Source organism: Mirounga leonina, unplaced genomic scaffold, assembly GCF_011800145.1.
Source record: "Mirounga leonina isolate KUSES-001 unplaced genomic scaffold, KU_Mleo_1.0 Mir_109, whole genome shotgun sequence".
Classification (NCBI taxonomy): domain Eukaryota; kingdom Metazoa; phylum Chordata; class Mammalia; order Carnivora; family Phocidae; genus Mirounga; species Mirounga leonina.
Genome location: NW_023270244.1, coordinates 5,070,238 through 5,092,007, shown reverse-complemented (window position 1 = coordinate 5,092,007; position 21,770 = coordinate 5,070,238). Strand labels below are relative to the sequence as shown.

General features: G+C 36.2%; 1 protein-coding gene across 2 annotated transcripts in view; it reads left to right on the top strand.

Moving 5' to 3' along the window:
- The window catches only part of LOC118020124 (probable JmjC domain-containing histone demethylation protein 2C), a 342,056-nt gene that overhangs the window by 136,045 nt on the left and 184,241 nt on the right, over positions 1-21,770 (top strand). For both annotated transcript variants that reach the window (XM_035020072.1, XM_035020055.1), the window contains exon 2: positions 4,713-4,877. Coding sequence is in view for 1 of the 2 variants with exons in the window: in XM_035020055.1 (XP_034875946.1) it covers positions 4,713-4,877 (165 nt within the window). In the remaining variant the exon portion in view is untranslated. The remainder of the gene's footprint in view (positions 1-4,712; positions 4,878-21,770) is intronic.

The window sequence follows — 21,770 nt, the reverse complement described above, 5'->3', positions numbered from 1 at the left end:
CTTCTGATAAAATTAGACATTTGTAACTTACTAGTCCATGATTGTTCATAACTTATCTGGCTTACGTAATGCCTTTTTATATGAAAAGAAATGATTCTATAATGTAGAGTATAGTTTGAGGAATGTTAATATAGTCTAATGCTTTTATTTTTAACACAAAAGATTCTTTAGAGGCTAAGTTGTTTTAGCTCATCACCATTCTCACATGACATCATGCAGATCACTCTTACTATTAGAGTGCATAAAAAGGTGAGGCCCATGGTGTACCACGCTGGTGTGATAATATTAGTATTATTATTGATACCAAGGTAAAAATAACTGAATTTGTTTTTATCACTTGATTTTATAGTGGCAATAGTTGTGTAATTTTAATTTTCTTTATAAATATCAGTGAAAATAGTATATTGTGAGAGAATACAAGCTTTCTTATTGGTCATTGTTTTTATTTCATAGTTCTAGGAAAATAGGGATTTTCCTAGGACCTTTCAAAAATTTTGTGATAATTATTGATGAATTTTAGCTCCAAAAATGCCCATCATAGTAATCTGAAATATTTTTTCAAATTGGTACATTAGTAGATTTTTATATAGCTAATATTTTTACTGTTCCCACATTACCTTTCCCAAATTAACTGTATAACATTTGCAGATAAAGATTGTGGCTTACTGAGAGGTCCTAAAATAAAGTGGCAGGGCTGAAATTACAATTTAGATAAAAATAATAATTCTCAGCTTTAATATGCTATTATTTTGGTATGTGTAAGTTGAATGTAGGTGTCCAAGTGACCAGAATCCATTTGCCATTTTCAAGCAATCAAGCTATGTAGGAGAAAAGAGACATTCTCCATATAGATGATAATTGTGTTTGACGAGTTCATTTTTTATTTTTTATTTTTAAGATTTTATTTTTATTTGAGAGAGCATGAACAGGGTGGAAGGAGAGGCAGAGGAAGAGGGAGAAGCAGACTCTCCACTGAGCACTTAGGAGCCAGATGTGGGACTCTATCCCAGGACCCCAAGATCATGACCTGAGCTGAAGTCAGATGCTTAACTGATTGAACCACCTAGGCACCCTGTGTTTGAAGGGTTTCAAGGTTAGGTTAATTTTAATGGACCACATAACAGAAACTGCATCACATGACTGCTGCTTATACTTCCTTCATCTTGCTAGTAGTTCTTCTGACAGTCTAACAGCTTTTCTTTCAGTGTCTGCTTTATACATATAGAGAACAGAGAATTTGTGCATGTTGAGATCTGTTGTAGAAGACATGTATTAAAAGAGATATGTGATAGTCTTTTAATTATCTAGCGACCAGTTCTTCAAAATCACTGTTTTGTATCTTGGGCTAAAAAAAGTATTTACCACATGTTCACTATGAAATAATTTTTTTTTTTGAAATAATTATTTTTAATGATTATTTTGCTGAGCCTTTTTCTCAGATCATATTCACTCTTATGGTAATCACCACAATATCCATAGCTATTAATTCTTGATGTATATCTCTTATTTCTGAATTCCCAGTGTTCCTAATGATAGGCTCTAATATGCAATCAGAAGTGTTTACTGAGTGAAATCTTCCTTTTCTTTTTTTCTACATAATTATGAATGCAGTGATTAATTAGTAAATGAAACAACTGTATTCATGTTGCATTTAGGACCTTTTTTCTTTTCTTTTCTTTCCTTTCTTTTTCTTTTTTTTGCAAATTAGTCATTTATTCATACTCATTATATGTTTTACGTGGTGCTGGGTTGTTAAAATATTTGCTGAGCACTTTAGTTTGTTAGGCACCATGCCAGATACCAGAGATGCAAAAAAAAAAAGATGAAGGCATACTAATCTTTACCCCCAAGGATCTCGTATCTTTAGTTAGTAAGAAGGAAATAAGCAGGCCGAAGGACCCAATAGAGGTGAACGAGGTGGGAGTCAGTATAAAGTAATATAAAACTAAACAACCGAGTTAGTATATACAGTGTTTTTGGTAGGTTTGCAGATTGATGGAAAGAAACTATGCCTCCCCAAACCTTACCCCACATACATACCAATACACCATAAGGGTAGATTAGTTACTCATTCAGTTAGCCAAGATACACAGTCTTACCTTTATTGGTGTAGAGAATCTAGCATGAGCACTGAGCATCCCTGCATGTCCTTGCGAGATATACCAAGCATGGGAAACCCTGACCACTCTTTACCTGGGCCATTTCTCAGAGCTGTGTTTGCAGTGAGCACCAATGAAGTATGAAGTAATAACTTCCTCCAAATAGCAGGCTTGCTTCTATTTATTATAAAAGGGGGGCCCCTCCACCCTCTCCCGGCACAGATCTGTGACACAGCTGTCTGAGTGCATAGGTATTCCTCTTCGGGCTCTGGGCATCCTTCCCATGGGTCTTAGGAGGCATGAGGGGTCAACACAAGCCACACACTTTCACTTGGCTGTAATAAAGTCCTGGGAGACTCCTGTCTTTTGCCAGAATCCACGAAACAATAACAGGCTAGCTTATTTTAGTGTCTGTCTATCTAACTATTGACATTCAAACACTTCACTGTTTTGATAATATGAAGGTAAGTTGGCTATACAGCAAAGGAAAAGAATTTCATTTCTTTGTCCCCAGGGTCCTAGTAGATTCCTAAAACTGTCAGTGACACTGTCCCTGCAAGATCAGCCATGAGTTTAGAAAGTTCACTTCATGCTGAAAACTTTAATTCTGTTATCAAGGGTTTTGCATCTGGAAGAATATACAATGAATTAATGCCATTTCTGATAGGGAAATGTTTAAAACCTTGGCTCTTCAGGTTCTTGACTGAAATATTTTGTCAGTAAGACCATATTATTGTCCATGAAGGGAAAACAAAGATAGCACTCAGGTTTTCCTGAGCATTGCTCTGCTTCAGTTTTCTGTAGTTTTCAAAAGCCCATTTGCACCACAATTTAGTGATTACATACTCTTACAAGATTTCAAGTGGTAGAGAAAATGGTATAGTTTGCAACTTGGCATAACATCAGGTGGATCTCAGCTCAACCCCTTAGGATGCATTTTTAGAAGAAGCCAACAGTTTTGTTGGCTCCTTCCTTGACTTGGGCTCCTGCTCTGAGTTGGCATAGATAACTAGGAATAGGTGTTAACTCCTTGAACAGTGTATTCTTCTTTCCCAATTCTAACAGGTAAGTATATCTAACTAGCTTCCTAATGAGCAGCAGCAGAAAGACCTCAAAACCAAACATAATACCAGTTTGTGTCCATGTTTAAAAGTCAGCAATTTCAAGAGTCAGGAGATACTTAATATTTACTAAGTACTTTGCATGTATGCAGCACTGTACTGGATACTGTAACAGCTTTACCCTCAGTGAGTTTGCAGCCATAATACAAAAATATTCTCATTATATTTGAAGAATATAGGGCAGAATCTGATTATATACTACATAAACTATATGAAAAATAACTGCTTGTAGGAGTTCAAAGGTAAGTTTGAGTGAAAGTGGGGGTTATAAACATTCTGGAAGAACTTCGGTGAGGGCAGAAGAACTAACAGGATTTAAATGAGGGGAAAGTGAAACACTTCAGATGTAAGGGAGCAGAAGATGGGCGGAAGAAGAAAACAAGAATGCCTCCAACAAAACTTATAATGTACTAGGGAAGACAGCTCTATGAAGAGAACATCTTAGGTAGTGAATGAAAAAGGATGAAAGTGGGAGAAGGGGTTGAATGAACAGGTGTAAGAGAGTCAGCTTCGGTTTTCCAAATATTAACATCCTTGTTTCTGTTTTAGAGGAAAAGCTTTCAGGCTTTCACCATTGAGTATGCTGTTATGTTAGTTGAGGGTTTTCCAGTATTACCATCATTGTGTTGGAGTAGCTTCCTTTTATTCCTAATTGGAATATGTTTATCATGCAAAATGTTGAGCGTGTCTAATGCTTTTTCTGTGTCAAGCAAGATGATCATGTAGTATTTTTTCTTCCATTCTGGTATATGGAGGGTATATATGGTATATTGTACTGATTGACTGTTATATGTTGAACCATACTTGAATTGCCACCTGTCTCTATAAGTAAAGTTTTATTGGAACCAAGCCAAACCCATTTGTTTACATATTATCTGTGGCTGCTTTTGTACTATAAAATCAGAGGTAAACGGATATGACAGAGATCATATAGTTTGCAAAGCCTAAAATAGTTAATATTTCCCAACCTCTCCTTCTAGAATCATCAGTATCCACAGTCTTTAGTATGTCTTTAGTAGATATCAGCCAGTCTGTACTAACATTGTGTAATTTGCTTTTCTTAATAAATGTATGGTTTATCTTCTTGATATACAACAAGTAGGGAGTTCTAATATGGTTAATGAGAAAATTAGGTAAATAATGATTTTAAGAGAAATGTCAATTCAAATAATATATTTGATAATGTTTTTTCTAATTCAACTTTGTGCCTTTATTTTAAAGTAACCTACTTGGGGGCCTCTTGGGTGGCATAGTTGGTTAAGCATCCAACTCTTGGTTTTGGCTCAGGTCACGATCTGAGCATTATGAAATCAAGCCCTGCATGGGGCTCCGCGCTCAGCTCAGAGTCTCCTTGAGACCTCCCTGTCCCTCTGCTCTCCCCCCCAGCTCTCTCTCTTTCTAAAATACATAAATAAATCTTTTAAAATACATATATGTATATATATATCACATTCTGCATTGCTCATGGAGTTTTACGTTTTCTTTTCTATAGGTTTATGTGGAATTTGATGATCTTGAATGGGATAAACGAGAGTGGGTTAAAGTATATGAAGATTTTTCAACTTTCTTGGTGGAATACCACTTAATCTGGGCCAGAAGGATCGACCCTAGCCAGACTCAGGGATCAAAGGGCAAACAAATTCAGTGGCCTGCATTGGTAAGATCTATACTTGTTTCATTAAACATTCTCAGTTGTTTAATTTAAAAGAACAGGAACTGAATGTAAGTTCAGATTTGTCTTGGTGATCATAGATTATTCCTGAAGAGGCTCTGAAGTATCTGGCAGAAATACCAAAATTTGGCTTTTATTTTGTTAAACAACTTTATGTGTCCTTTTTGTTAGTACTCTTTTAGCATATTTAGCCTAGAAATAGTTTAATCTATCCAGTTAGGAGAAACATATAAATTGGATTAAAGGTTACTAACAGATAGTTGACTAGTTTGTGTGTAATGTGGAACAGTTTTGTGAGATTGAGACTTTGTACGTAGATAATAAGAGAATACTTTTTATAAAGCATTCAATAGCATGTAATTTTCCTTGGTTTATTAAATTTAATAAAAGTTGAATTCATTGTGGATGATAGTAGATATTTAATGTGAAATTATATGTTCACGTAATAGGTAAAATTACTTCATATTAGAAAATGTCTATTTAAGAAATACAGATTTCACAAAATTCTCAGCTAGTCTGAAGAGTTTTGTAAAAGAAACATACTAAGGAAGTCTGGCTGGCTGAGTCAGAAGAACACACGACTCTTGATCTCTGAGTTGTGAGTTCAAGCCCCATGTAAGGTGTGGAGATTACTAAACAAACAAACAAACTTGGGGAAAAAAAAGAAACATACCAAATAAGATCGTTCTACTAGGAAGAAAGCCATATCTGTTTAACCATTGGGCAGTATATGTTTGAATGAAATAATTTTCTTATGCTGATATCAAAGAAATATTTTTAAAGCCATTAAAACATTATTTCAGGTATTTGGTATAAATACCATGAGAGTAGGTACTTTCAGATTTTTTTCAACATAAATTAACTATTTACAAGAATAGTTTTTCTTGTTAATAATTGTAGTACTTACACATTTTCTCTTTTAGTGAGTTAGACCTTTAAAAGTCTGAGGATATAAGTGGTTAAAAAGAGAATGAAATGAACTAATTATATTTTTAAAAGAAAATATGTATAATATCAAAAGATGGAAGATGATATCTTTGAGCTATAGTTTTGGTAAGATACTTTGAATGCTCTAGCAAAATAAGATAATTTTATCCATGATAGATTTTAAGAAACATTTGTTGGATGAATATATTGAATTGTTAATATGAAGATTTTAAAGCCATGACTAACATGTTTTTTTATTTTATAAAATTTAACTCAAAAATTGGTTAAAACTTGACATATATGTGAATTTTGTATGAAAAGCCTCAAAAGCAGGAAGCAGTAACAACAATACCAGAAAGTATGCCTCAGTATCACAGTTAAAGAATAAACAGAACTTTAGAAAACCTTTGCCCTGTCTTAGAGATAATTATTAAAATCAAGGTGAATTCCTATATATATTCATAAATTACTGATCTTAGAGAAAATAGAAAATATTGTTTAATAATTTTTGTCATTATTTTAGAAATTTATTTCTGCTGAAAACCTTTTAACCTCATAAAATATTTAATTATGTAACCTCTTGGGGCACCTGGGTGGCTCAGTTGGTTAAAAGACTGCCTTCGGCTCAGGTCATGATCCTGGAGTCCCGGGATCGAGTCCCGCATCGGGCTCCCTGCTCGGCAGGGAGCCTGCTTCTCCCTCTGACCCTCCCCCTCTCATGTGCTCTCTGTCTCTCTCATTCTCTCTGTCTCAAATAAATAAATAAAATCTTTAAAAAAAAAAAAAATTATGTAACCTCTTTTTAAAATTCAGCTTATTTTTTCTTACACAAAAAAAGGTACACATTAAAAAAATTGGAAATGCTAAATGGTTTAAAGTAGAAAATCATGAATCATTCTATTTTCATCACCAAGCATGACATATTTTGACATATTTTCTTATACAGTATTTCTCTGCTTTTTTCCACCGTAGAATTAAAGAATTTTTTAAAAATATGGTAAATATGCTTAACATAAAATTTACCACTTTAATCATTTTTAAGTATAAAGTTCAGTGGCACTGAGTATATTCACATTGTTGTACAATCATCCATCTACAGAACTTATTCCATCTTGCAGAACTGAAACTCTATTCCCATTGAACAGCAACTCCCCATTCCTTCTTCTTCCCAACTCCTGGCAACTACCATTTTATTTTCTGTCTCTAGGATTTTGACTACTCTAACTACCTCAATAGAAGTGGAATCATCTGGTATTTGTCTTTTCGTGACTGGCTTATTTCACTCAGCATTAATGTCTGCGAAGTTTATTTTTATGTTGTAGCCTGTATGAGAATTTCCTTCCTTTATAAGGCTGAATAATATTTCATTATGTATGTACCACATTTTATTTATTCCTTTGTCTTGTTGAGAGACCCGTATGTTGCTTCCACCTCATGGCTATTGTGAATAATGCTGCTGTGCACACAGGTGTACATATATCTCATTGAGACCATGCTTTCAATTCTTATGAGAATTGCTGAAGAAGTGGAATTGCTATCTTGTAATTGTATTTTTAAAACTTTGGATTAACTGCCATACTGTTTTCCACAGCAGCTGTACTGGTTTACATTCTTGGCAATACTTGTTCATTTTAGTTTTTGATAATAGCCATCCTAATGGGTGTGAGGTAGTAGTACCTCCTTGTGGTTTTGATTTATGTTTCCCTAGTGATTAGTGATATTGAGCATCTTTTCTTGTGCTTATATGCTATTTGTTTATCTTCCTTGGAGAAATATCTATTCAAGTTTTGTCCATTTTTGAATCAGATTGTTTTTATTTGCTTAGTTCTAGGAGTTCTCTGTATATTCAGGATATTAATCCCTTATTAGATGGAATGCAAACATTTTCTTCCATTCTGTGGTTGACTTTTTACTCTGTTGACAGTGTCTTTTGATGCACAAAATTTTTTAATATTCATAAAGTCCAGTTTATTTTTTTGGTTACCCGTACTTTTGGTGTCATGTCCAAGAAATTATTGCCAAATCCAAATCATGAAGCTTTTATTGTATGTTTTCTTCTAGGAGTTTTCTTGTTTTAGGCTTTATATGTAGGCCTTTAATGTATTTTGAGGTAATTTTTGCTTATGGTATTAGGTGAGTGTTCAATTTCTTTCATTTGCTTGTTGATATCCAGTTTTCCTATTACCATTTGTTGAAAAGACTTTCCTTTTTCTTTTGAATGGTCTTGGCACCTTGTGCAAAAATTATTTGACCATTTATTCAAGTGTTTATTTCTGGGTTCTCTATTCCATCAGTCTATATGTCTGTGTTTATGCCTGTACCACACTATTTTGATTACCGTGGCTTTGTAGTAAAATTTTATTTGAGAGATAAAGAGAGAGAGTGCATGTGAGTTGGGGGGGAGGTGCAGAAGGAGAAGGGGAGAGAGAATCCCAAGCCGTCTCCTCACTTAGCACAGAGCCCGATGGAGGGCTCAATATCATGACCTGAGCCGAAATCCTAAGTCAGCCGCTCAACTATGACTGAGCCACCCAGGCACCCCATGTAGCTTTGTGTAGTAAGTTTTGAAATCAGAAAATGTGCATACTCCAACTTTATTCTTTTTCAAGACTGTTTTGGCCATTCAGTGTCCCTTGGAATTCCATATGAGTTTCAGGATGGATACTTCTACTTCAGCCTGAAACTTTGGGATTTTGATAGAGGTTGCATTGAATCTGTAGATTACTTTGGGTAGTATTGACATCTTAAGCCTTTCAGTTCATGACCACAAGATGTCTTTCCATTTATTTATGTTTTCTTTAAATATTTTTAGCAGTGTTGTGTAGTTTTCAGTGTACAATTATGTCACTTACTTGGTCAATTTTTAAGGAATTTACTCTTTTTGATGCTATTGTAAATGGAATCAATTTGATAATTTCATTTTCAGATTGTTCATTACTAGAATGTAGAAACACAACTGAATTTTATGTGTTGATTTTATATCCTTTTGCTTAGCTGATGTCATACTCAATTGTGAAAGACTGCAAGCTTTTTCCTCTAAGATAGGGAATAAGACCAAGAGGGCACTTTTCTGGTCAACATAGTATTGGAAGTTCTAGCCAGAGCAGGTAGACAAGAAAAAGAAAAAAAAAGGCATCTAAATTCGAGAGGAAGAAGTAAAGTTATTTCTGTTGGCAGACGATATGATCTTATATATAGAAAACCCTAAAGATTTTATGTGCCTTCCCATGTATTAGAACTAATAAATAAGCAGCAGGATATAAAATCTCTGCTTTCTAATAATAGTTTTAGCTAAGACTGCATTAAAATTGTAGATCCTGCTTTTTTTACTTGATATTTCAACATATTCATTCCTCCTCACAAGTAATAATTTTAACAGTTTTTAATGGCTAAATAATATTTCATCCTATAATGATCCATTTCCCTAATGTTTGGTATTGTTCCTAATTTTTTCATGATTATAAATAACCGATAAATATTATTGTGATAAATATGTAAATCTTTGCATCTCTGATTATTTTAAAAATTTAGATTCATAGTAGAATTACTGGTCAGAGGGTATGAACTTGAAAAAAAATATATAAAAATCTGATACTCTCCACAAATACTTACTGCCATTGCCCCTGGTCAGTGTGTGAGTGCTTTCATCTTCACCCTAATCCTAATCCCCCACCTCACTCCCACCTCCGCAAACATTGATTACTTATTTTCAGACTGTCTTGTCTTTAAAACCCAGACATTTAAAAAAGGATTTTTACAACTTGAGTACAAAAGTGAATGTTGTAATTTTTATATCTGCTAATTTGATATCTTAAAATACTATTTCATTGTTTTAATTTGCATTTCTTTAATGGGATGAATATTCATATTAGCAACTTGTATTTTTGTGATTGTCTTTTTTCAATTACTTATTATTAGGATTTTGTGTTTTTCTAATATTTGTTATAAGCTTTATTTATATTATTAGAGATGCCGTAACCCTTCTGTATTTGCCTCATGGTTTGCTCAGCTAATTTTATGATAGCAAAACTTTTTGAACTGTTTGTTTATATTTAAAGGACATCTATATAATGAGATATTTTCCTTAATTCAGACAATCAGGATGTGTTTTCCTTCCTTTCTTCCTGTTTCCTTTCTTTCTTTGTATTAGGGTGTTGTAAAAATTAATGGAACAAATAATTGAAATGACAATGCTTGGTATACTTTAGAAAATAATCATTTTTAAGTTTCATAAGACTTCTACAAACATTTATGTTTAGTACACATAGCTGAGATTGTATTTTTTCCCTACTGTTCATTAAAATGAGGCTTATTTAACGATATCTACAAGCAGTTGTTAAGAAATTCAGAATTTTTAAATTCATATAGCAGAATAAAATACTATATCTACAAATTTGAGAAAGTTTAGGGTTACATATGAGATGGCAATAGAATTAAACACTGGCGGGGAGAATTAAACAGCAAAAACTAATATTTTTTAATTCTCTACAAATTTAATGTTTCTAATTCTGTGTACATGATACTTGCTTTCATGTTCTTTTGTACTTAAACATATGTTTGTATTATCCTCTTTCTAGTTGTTTCACCCCTCGTGTGGTACCTGTTAAATATTACATATTGGTTATATTGTCTACTTATTCTAAGAAATCAGTAGAAACTGGCAGTGTACCTGCTGGTTCTTGAAATCATGACATAACAAAAAAAATCCTGTAGTCTCATTAACCTTTTCTAAAGTTTATTTTAAAAATTTAAAAATTAAAACTTCAACAAAATATGGGATAGTATAATACCCAGTTCTCTGGAATTGTCTTTTCATCTTTCTTCCCAGTGTATCAATAGCAAAACATACATTGGAGCACCACCTATGTAACATGCTGAAGTGGTGTCTTTTTTTTTTTTTGGTTTCGTCCTGTATGATCAGGGTACCACCTGAGGCTATTCTGATGATGAAAGCCAAGGTGTCTTACATTTTTATGTAAGTTACTTGATATATTGTTAAATTTCATTTTTTTAAGTAAAGTAAAATACTCATTAAATCACATTTATTTGCACCAGGGAAAGAAAGTGTTGGCATTCATAATTGAAATCAACGAATAACCTACCTAACTGGATTAGGGCCCTGGCTCCATCTCCTTTAGGAAAACCTTCTGTGGGGAGTGGGGCTTCGACCCTAACCCAGCTGGGCTGTAACACTGCTGCATTTTCTAAGGGGCAGAGTTTTCTACTACTTTTCTGCAGGCTCAGCCTTCCAGATCACCCCAACCAGAATTAATCTCACCATCCTGTGTTCCTGTAGAACTTTGTTTGTACCTCTGTTTTAACAACTGGCACCTCTGCTTTGTATTATACCTATTTGTTTGCATGTCTGTCTTTCCCTACTAGATTGTAAGTTCCCTGAGGACAGGAATCATGTCTTAGTCATCTTTGAATCGTTCCTAGAAGTCTAGCACAGTGCTTTATCTATCTTAGACAGTGAATAAATTTTAAAGTGAATAAATTTTAAAGTGATGAATTTATTCTATCTACCCCCAGCTAGTGAGAAAGAATGTTATTGGGAATTACAGCAAGTTTTCTGGCTGTTACTTTACACTAAGATCAAATGACAGGAAAGCATAATCAGCCAGTTGTGCTAAAAATATGTAAGTTAGCAATTTTAAACATGGCAGGTAGTTAAAGACAAATAATAAAAATGCTTATAATAGATGCCCTCATTCTAATCAAATACAAATATGAGATCTTATTGTCATGGAGGAGAGGAGGGGATGTAAAATTACCCAAAATGGGTTATTTTTAAAATGCAGAAGGAAAGAACTTATAACTTTATTGCCAACTAAGTATTCTAATCTGTAATAATTTATCTAATTTTCTGGAGTGAGTTTTAGGAAACTCAGACTTCTACTTCTTCCCAGTGCAACTTTTCAACTTCATTAGATAGATTATTCTGGTTTGATCAGGAATTGTGATCAGATTATAAATATGTAAATGTTTATCAATATATTGCCTTTAGATTATTTGCCTAGTGAAAGTACTTTTTAGTTGTTCTCTGTTCTGAAAGAAACCCTCTCAAATTAGAATAGTAGAATTGTTTGACAAAACTTGAGTGCCTACCCTGTGCCAGATACCATGGTAAGCACTGTACATATATATATATATATTGGTAAATAAATGATATTCCTTGGGGCACCTGGCTGGCTTAGTTGATAGAGCATGTGGCTCTTGAACTGGGGTCATGAGCTCAAGACCAACATTGAGTGTAGAGATTGCTTAAATAAATTAACTTAAAAAATGAAAAAATAATTAGAATAGACTTCACTGTTCTTTGGGACAAAATACCTTTATATCTGGCTGTTTCATTGCCGAACTTTGTTTTTAGATTACGACCGCAACCAAATTTTACTGAAATGTGAACCCATGCCACATTCCTACTGTGAACTGAACTTTGAAATAAATTCATTTGAAGAGTTTTTATGTGTTGATAATTGAGTTTGCAGAGTTAGAATTATTTGTTTTACAGTTCTTTGGTAAATAATGAAGCATTAGTAAAGACACCATACCTTCAAGGTTATTATTTCCCTGCAAAGTAAAACACTTTATGAGATCAAATTATGTGTAGTAAAGTATCAAACTTTTTAAATGATAAAAGCTAATACTGACAGACTGCAATGAATGAGCACATCTATCCTTTTCTTGTGGGTCATAAATGATATTATTTTGGGGGAAAATATTTTGTTGTAAGGACCATAAAGAGGTTCATCCTCTTGATTGATTAATTCTTCTCTTAGGAAATTATTTTTACAAAACAATTTTTAAAAAGTAAAAATTAAATTCAGTTCAGCTAATGTTTATCAGACACCTTATGTGAGCAAGACAGTGTGCTAGGTCTACAGATACAAAAAAGAAAGGCAAAATGTTATATGCAGAAAGATGTTCATTATAGTCCTATCACAATTCATGAATATTGTTAAATTAATCAGATATTATGCAGTTTTTAAAAATTATAATTATGAATACTTTAGAGAAGCATGGACAAATAAAATTCAAGTAAAAATAATCTTGATTATAGTGGTGTCAAAATTATATACTTAGAAAGTATTACCAACTAATTAAAATCATTTTTTAGGAAGATGGGATTATGCCTGACTTAAAATTTGTCTTTTCATTTTTTTATTATTATTTTTTAAAATATATTTATTTATTTGACAGAGAGAGACACAGCGAGAGAAGGAACACAAGTAGGGGGAGTAGGAGAGGGAGAAGCAGGCTTCCCGTGGAGCAGGGAGCCTAATGCGGGGCTATATCCCAGGACCCTGGGATCATAACTGAGCTGAAGGGAGACACTTAACGACTGAGCCACCCAGGCGCCCCTAATTTGTCTTTTCAATAGAAACAGTTATTATTTCCCAAGAAATTAGAAATTTATTATAATGACTTTATCATGTAGTTTTTATTTTGGAAATGATTTTCTTCAAATGAATTCTTTTAGATTTGTCTTCTGTTAATATACTTTGACAGCTACTTTTTAAGTTTTGTTAATACAGCATTTTTAATATCCTTAATAGTACAAAGAATTAAAACTTTCTGGGGCGCCTAGATGGCACAGTCAGTTAAGTGGCCAACTCCTGGTTTCTGACTAGATTTCCTGGTCATGAGATCAAGCCCCACGTCGGACTCCATGCTGAGTCTGCTTGAGATTCTCTCTTCCTCTCCCTCTGCCCCTCCTGCTCATGCTCTCGCTCAATTGCTCGCTCTCTAAAATAAAGAAATCTTAAAAAAAAAAAAACTCTTTCTAATAAAAATAACAATTCAAACAACAAAATAAATATAATGAAGCTTTATTTAAGGTTTGTTCTTAACTCCATCTGAATTACTATTTGTTTATAGATTTACATGGCTTGATGTGACCTTAGAGATGTTCTAGTCATAGATTTAGACAATGTATTTATTGAAAAAGAGAACCTTAGTCATCTAGGAATGCAGTGTGATATATTAAGAACATAAGTCTTGATGTTGGATTTCCTCCTTCAAATTCATACTGTGCCATTTGTGGTTAATATCAGGATGAACTTGAGTTATTTATTCTCTGTCTCTCTGTCTTCATAATAGTAGTACCTACCATATAAAGTAATTGTGAAGGTTAAACAGCAAAGTATATAAATAAAAGCCTTAGTATAGCACTGCAGTGAGTTTTGCCAACTGTACAGTTTTAGGGGAATCCCCAGAAAACCAACTTCTGTTACATCATTTGTAAGTTTGAGGGTTTCCCTAACCCATTAGCAGGCTTGATAAGTCACTAGAAGGACTCCTAGAACTCATTGAAAACTGGGGTGCTAGTGTCTACAGTTTATTGCAGAGAAAGGATGAAGATTAAAATCGGCCAATGGAAGAGATGCATAGGGCACAGAGTATAGGAGGGGTCCACAACATGGACTATGAAGTCATGGACATCATTCTGTCTTTCCAGCCACAATGTGCAACACTACACAGAGTTTTTAACAATCAGAGAAGCTCACCCAAGTCTTTGCTGTCCACAGTTTTTGTTGGAGCTCAGTTTACATACTGTCTACATACCTGAGCTGTAGTCTCTATTTCCTCCTGGACATCGGACTAATACCTATAGTTATCACTTCCTCTAGAAGTTGTAACTGATGATACTGAAATGCCCGAAGTCCCCATCATAAATCACATTATTAGACTGTTCAGTGGCCAGAGTCCTCAGGCAAACAAAGACTCTTATCAAGCAGGACATTCCAAAGGCCTAGAGATCACGTCTTAGTAACTGACATCTAGGCCAGATCTCTTGGGTAGAGATGCTTCTTCACTATATGGGCCACCCCCTTGCCTTTGTCCTGTACTCTCCTACAGCAAAACAGTCATATTTGTCTGGCTATCTATACTTCGTATAGCATTTATATGATGGTCATAGCAATAGCAACATTATCAATATGCCCAACATTTGGAGGAGCTAGTGTGGAATAGGAAGAGATATAAGTAAATAGTTAATCTGACTTACATTTTCATATTCTTGTACTAATTTTGTTACTCATTTACTCCCATGATTTACTGCTATTTGTAATTTATGATAAACTTATAACTTGATAAACTTATTTAGCATAGAAATTAACTGATGGCTAGCTAAATGTAGTTTTTTCTCAGGCCATTCTTTTTCTATCAGCATTGTATTCTGAAAAGGCTTTAACTCAATCTCCTGATACATTTGATTATCACCAGTATTATTTTTAGATTTTTTTTTTATAAGTTGTGAATCTTACCAACAATGTCATTGTTACATGTTGGTTACAATTGCAGTATGTTCATAATACATTTTTCAGTTTCATTAAAGAACAGATTAGTCAGAATTGCAGAGGAATTTGCCTCCTCAACAGAATTAACTCTTACCCATATACAATTGTATGAGTTACAGTTGGCCCTTATTCTGCTATTTCTGGGTTCCAAGTCAGTTTTTTTTTTTTTTTAAAGATTTTTTAAATTTATTTATTTGACAGAGAGAGAGATAGCGAGAGAGGGAACACAAGCCGGGGGAGTGGGAGAGGGAGAAGCAGGCTTCCCGTGGAGCAGGGAGCCCGATGCGGGCCTCGATCCCAGGACTCCGGGATCATGACCTGAGCCGAAGGCAGATGCTTAACGACTGAGCCACCCAGGCGCCCCCAAGTAAGTTTTGAATAAAGCGACTCACCCTGTCTCAGTTCACAAGCTTGTACTAAGACTGGTTCCCATTGTGTGTTGTATATTGTAGGACCCACCTATCTCCTACAGGGAGGACACATGAAGTATTCAGAATAGTACCTGCCTCTATTAGGTTATACCACAGGGTGTGTTTTATTTTGATCAGTCGTGGGGGTAAGGGCAGTCATACATAGTTCATCGATGTACATTACAGGTGCCCCAGAAGAACTTCCATAGGTTTGGAGGTCCATAAGATCCCCTTAGGTGTGCCCCTTGAGCCTTAGCATCTAAGATGGAGGACCATTGTCCTATGGCTACTCGAGCCTCTGTATTAAAACTGTCCAGGGGCACCTGGGTGGCTCAGTCATTAAGTGTCTGCCTTCGGCTCAGGTCATGATCCCAGGGTCCTGGAATCAAGCCCCCCTGCATCAGGCTCCCTGCTCCGCGGGAAGCCTGCTTCTCGCTCTCCCACTCCCCCTGCTTGTGTTCTGTCTCTCACTGTCTCTCTCTGTCAAAATAAATAAAATCTTTAAAAAAAAAAACAAAAAACAAACAGTCCAGAGGCGCTTATAGGTCAGAGTATAGTTCTTTCTTGATGTTGGGAATGTTTCTTGAGTCTGCCTGACCCATTTCACTGCAACCCCATTATCTTCATAGGCTGATTCTCATCCCTTGCTTTTTCTTCCTGGAGGAGAACTCCCTCTAATCTGCTTATTCTCGTTAGTACGTCTTCTTCTGAATGCCACTCCTCATTAAAAGCAAATTCATCTTGTCCTACAATGACTAGACCAGTACCAATATCCTCTAAAGTTCTTTTCTGTTTTGTGTGCCTGTGTTGTTTAATCCACCATGCATTTTATTATCACTGTGTACTAATAGAGTACAGTTGGGATACATCTTTTTTACTCTAAAATGTTGGGTCCCTGTACTAGGATTAGATGAGTAATCACACCTAGATGTAATTTAGAGTGTGCCATAAAGCCTCCCATAGGTCTTGCTCCTTGTCTCAGGATGGACAGAAAACCCACAAAAATGGATGATATGAATTTGTGCATAGTATACTGTGGCATGTTGGACATGCCACTACTATGTTTTTTGTATTATCAACAGGGACCCTGTTTTTAAGCATTTGGTCAAGTTATTTAGTGATCAGTTTGCCAGAAGTTATATACCACATGGTCCATTAGTCCAATAGGACCAGTACCCAGAGATTCTTTCCCAATGGTATCCTTTATGGTAGATATAGCCTGAAAAATAAGAGTTGAAGGATACTGGCACTTGAGAGTCCTGTTCACAGGGCTGTTGTACAAAGAATTTGTCTAGCTTCCTTACATACTATTTGAAATTAACTTGTGTAGTTTAGAGCATTCTTGTTGGTTCCCACTTAACCTGTCCAGTCACTGTTGCCCTTAAAATGGCTTTATAAGCCTTCTGCTAAGTAGGAGAAACCTTCCCCAGTCAGGCATAATAAATAATCTTTGTAATACTTTCAGGTAAAGGAGATGCAACTACTTTACATAAAGTCTGTTCAAACACTCTCATTGTCATCTAAATGTTTTACTTAATCATATTAACCTTTACATTTCTATATCCTGTTAATCTAACTGTAGCCTCCAATAGGATTTCACCAGTAGATTTATATCATTGGTACCTGGGGCTCCCATAGCAAGGAATCCCAGAAACATCTTTTTTCTGTCCTGTTTTACCCACTTAATGTGCCCCTGATCTTTGGACCCCAGCTGGGGTTTGGCCAGGGGACTCAGGCATTCTCATCTGTAATCTTGTTTAGATTGTGGAAACATTAGCTCAGAAAACTTGAAGTTCCTCATACTCATCTTCCCCTTTCCTGGTTCTTAAGGTTATCTCAAACTTAGAGTGAATAAAGCAGATTTATTTAGGGCTCATTAATGTTGGGGAACCTAGCAGTTCCTCCTGTCAGTTCTCCCAAACTCTAAGAGTGCTTCAGTAAGATCTTTGTTTTGATATCCATCAATGTCCACTTCAATCATCCCATTTCTTTTTTTTTTTTTTAAGATTTTATTTATTTGAGAGAAAGACAGACAGCAAGAGAGGGAACACAAGCAGGGGGAGTGGGAGAGGGAGAAGCAGGCTTCCCGCTGAGCAGGAAGCCCGATGTGGGACTCGATCCCAGGACCCTGGGATCATGACCTGAGCTGAAGGCAGACACTTAACGACTGAGCCACCCAGGCGCCCCAGTCATCCCATTTTTTAACAGCCATTGAAAGATTCTCATTCAGCAGGGATGAGTCTCTTGACTCTTGCCTTTCTCTTTCCCTGTTCTCTTAAAATCTTCATTATCTGTTATTTCAGCAAAACCTCCCCCTACAGAAGCAGATCTGTGACTAGTGGCTTTCACTGGATCTCGCCAAAACCCAGGCTTGGCTCAGCATCAGGCTCTGCCCCCATCACTCTCCCTTACTTTTTCTCTTTAGCTCTTAGAGATAACAATAATTAAGAAATTGTATAGTTAGTTCATTTTTAAAATTTTGCATTTCTTTATATATCTAGTGAGCTAACCCCTTAGGACTTGGATCCACCATTTCTAAATTCCATTGGTAAGTTGTATTTCTAGTAACTGATCACAGTACAGTTATAGTTCCATACCGTGGATCGGCCCTGTGGCCATACAGAAATAAAGGGTTTGTCATCTTCTACCCTGTCATTCTTTTTCTTCCCAAACCACACCATTCAGTTGGTTAGCATTTATCTTGCTGATACCAGCTGCAGTGAGTTTGGCCATCTGTACAATTTGAGAGAATAGTCTCTACAAGACTTCCCTCATTTCTGACACCATTGTTAAGTTCAGGGGTTTCCAAAAACCACCCTCAGGTTTGATAATTTGCCAGAAAGATATCACAGAGCTGACTGAAAACTGCTATACTCATACCCACAGTTTGTTACAGAGAAAGGATACAAATTTAAATCAGTCAAGGGAAGAGTCCTAGGATACTAAGTCCAGTAGGGGTTCAAACATGAAGCTCCTGGTCATCTTCTCCTATTGAGTCATCAACAGTATTACCTCTTGGGGCGCCTGGGTGGCTCAGTCGTTGGGCGTCTGCCTTCGGCTCAGGTCATGATCCCAGGGTCCTGGGATGGAGCCCCACATCGGGCTCCCTGCTCCGCCGGAATCCTGCTTCTCCCTCTCCCACTCCCCCTGCTTGTGTTCCCTCTCTCACCGTGTCTCTCTCTGTCAAATAAATAAAATCTTAAAAAAAAAAAAAAAAAAATTAAAACAGTATTACCTCTTTCCAGCCATAGTGTGACACTGTGCAGATTAATGCCAACCAGGAAAACTCCACCAAGCCTTTTGTGTTCATTGTTTTTACTGGGACTTGATCACATACTGTCCACATGACTGACCTTTAGTCTTTAGCCACTCCCAGGGGGTCAGACTCATACCTTTATAGTTATCACTTCTGTGGAGGTTACAGCTGATACTGTGTGGCCCATAGCTCCCATCATAAATCAGACGGTTAGACTGTCCATTGGCCAAAGCCTCTAGGCAAATAGACATGCCTATTAGGACATTCCAGAGGCCTAAAGATCCCCTCCCAGTAGCCCAGGGCAGAGGGCAGACTCCTCTTTGGATTAGGTTAATTCTTTACTATACGAGCACATATCATATGTAAAACACTTTATAAAAGTCTTTTGTTATGGTGTTAATTATCATTATTCAGTTTAATGTCCTCCCTTTTCCAGCAAGAAAAAGGAAGATCTAGGGTAATTATGTTAGCTGATTTGTTTACATTTATTTTCAATTTAGTTAGCACAACTGGAAATGGAACCCCAAACTCCTATCTCCACGATAATGCTTTTTCTTCTATAGTAGAACATATATTCCCTACCAGTTATTGAAACTTACTGAGAAAAATCACGGGAATAGCATTTGTATTTTTCAGTCAGCTTAGTTTCAGGAAAAGTCTTCGAAGGAAAACAACTTAATACTCATTTCACTTTTTTTGGTAAAGATTTTATTTATTTGAGCTAAAGAGAGCACGTGAGAAAGTGGGGGAGGGGAGGGGCAGAGGGAGAGAGAGAAAATCTCAAGCAGACTCCACTCTGAACACAGGGCCCAGCTTGGGGCTCAATCTCATGACCCTGAGATCATGACCTAAGCTGAAATCAAGAGTCTGATGCTCGGGCGCCTGGGTGGCTCAGTCGGTTAAGCGACTGCCTTCGGCTCAGGTCATGATCCCAGAGTCCCGGGATCGAGTCCCGCATCGGGCTCCCTGCTCGGCGGGGAGTTTGCTTCTCCCTCTGACCCTCCCTCATCTCATGCTCTCTCTCTCATTCTCTCTCTCAAATAAATAAATAAATAAAATCTTAAAAAAAAAGTCTGATGCTCAATCGACTGAGCCACCTAGGTGCCCCAGTAATACTCATTTCACTTTATTCCTGATCAGATAATTTAAGGCCTTGCAGATATAACCAAGAGTAAACTGAAAACTTTTGGTCAGGAAGTCCAGAGAGTAAGGAGAGAGACAGATATGCAGGTAGAAAATGAACCAATCAATGATACAATAAACTTTTATAAAAATGGGAGAAGTGGGAAAGCTGTAACTAGCTTGGCAAGGGAGCTAAGAAAAAGCTACACAGAGAATGATCCTTGATGTGATTTTAAATGCTGAATTGACATTTTCTGATTGGAAAAGGGTATAGAAGTCATTTTGTGAGAAAAGAGGTTCAGATTGGGAAATCCCAAGAATTTATGCCAAACTGGAGCATAATTTATAGTAATTGTGGTGGAGTGGCAGAAAATGAAGTAAGGAAGAGCAAGCATAGAACAGACCATAAATAGTTTTGTGTTACAATAAAGATTTTGGACATTTCCTCTTGTACAGAATGGAAAGTCATTGAATCACAACATGTGGATTGAACATTTATCTATTTTAGGTAGATTACTGTAGCAGCAGAATGAAGTGATGGGAAAGAGACTAGGAGTTTGTCATTTATTGTGTTTAAATAATCTGAGACTTGGATAAATGTACCTGGTGGAACACATGTTTATCTTCATTCCTCCAAAATTGCACCAAAATAACAATAAAAAGTTAAAAAGGACAGAGAGAACAGGCGATAGCAGTAATAAGATATTAATAAAGTTTTAGAATGTAGAATGGATGAGAAGCAGTGACCCACTTAATGAGATTCAAGAAAACTGAAACATAAATATCAGCAGAGAAGCTGGCAGATCCCAGAAAGTTTCAAAAATTGGAGTACCGTATGCTTTGCATAGTAGAAGTAATTGATGGGGCTGAAAATGGAGGGGTAATTGACAGGTGATATGAAGAGAAGTAGCCTCTCAGGACCTTCCCCATATTCTCAGCCAGGCAGCCAACCCTTCTTACCTTATGGGAAATGGGGGGATACATTCTCTCGAGAATCTGAGCACCAAAGGTTTTGGCTTTAGCAGGACACTTGCATCAGTATTTCTGGTGTGACAGGATAGGACTACATGATAATCCTTTTACTAAGTGCCGCAACTTTTTTATTTTCCTTCAGCTCCTTTTTCTTCATTCTGCACTTTGAATATTGCTAGCCAAAACCCCTAAGGAAATGATTAGAGAATTATCTTCTCAGGGAAAGTGAAGGTCCCCAGAGAAAAGAGCAACAGATACTGTTAAGGATCCTCCAGCAGGGGCACCTGGGTGGCTCAGTCGTTAAGCGTCTGCCTTTGGCTCAGGTCATGATCCCAGGGTCCTGGGATCGAGTCCCACATCGGGCTCCCTGCCCGGCAGGAAGCCTGCTTCTCGCTCTCCCACTCCCCCTGCTTGTGTTCCTGCTCTCGCTATCTCTCTCTCTCTCTGTCAAATAAATAAATAAATAAATCTTTAAAAAAAAAAAAAGGATCCTCCAGCAGAATGGTCAAATTTCCACCCATTCAGTCTATAGTGAGGCCCACTGGAAATCCTACTAAAATCACAGCAAACCTGCCGTGATACTCACTAAACTAAGGTCACTCAGTCATCTGAGGATCACCAGTCATCTGAGGCCTGCTCACAGTTTTAAAATTATATGTAAATTGTTTATTACTAACCTAATGAGATTTGTGGTTAACTTTTTGCCTGAATGAGGGCAACATTTATGCACTTAAATGTATTTAGTATAGGCACAGGACCTGATAACAGTTACTGAGTTAACTATGAATGAATGAATGACACTTTAATGTGGTTATGAAGTGAAAGGAATTTCTCGTTTTCAGTGTTAAATCTTTTCTTTCAAACTAGTAATTTTAATATATCAATATTT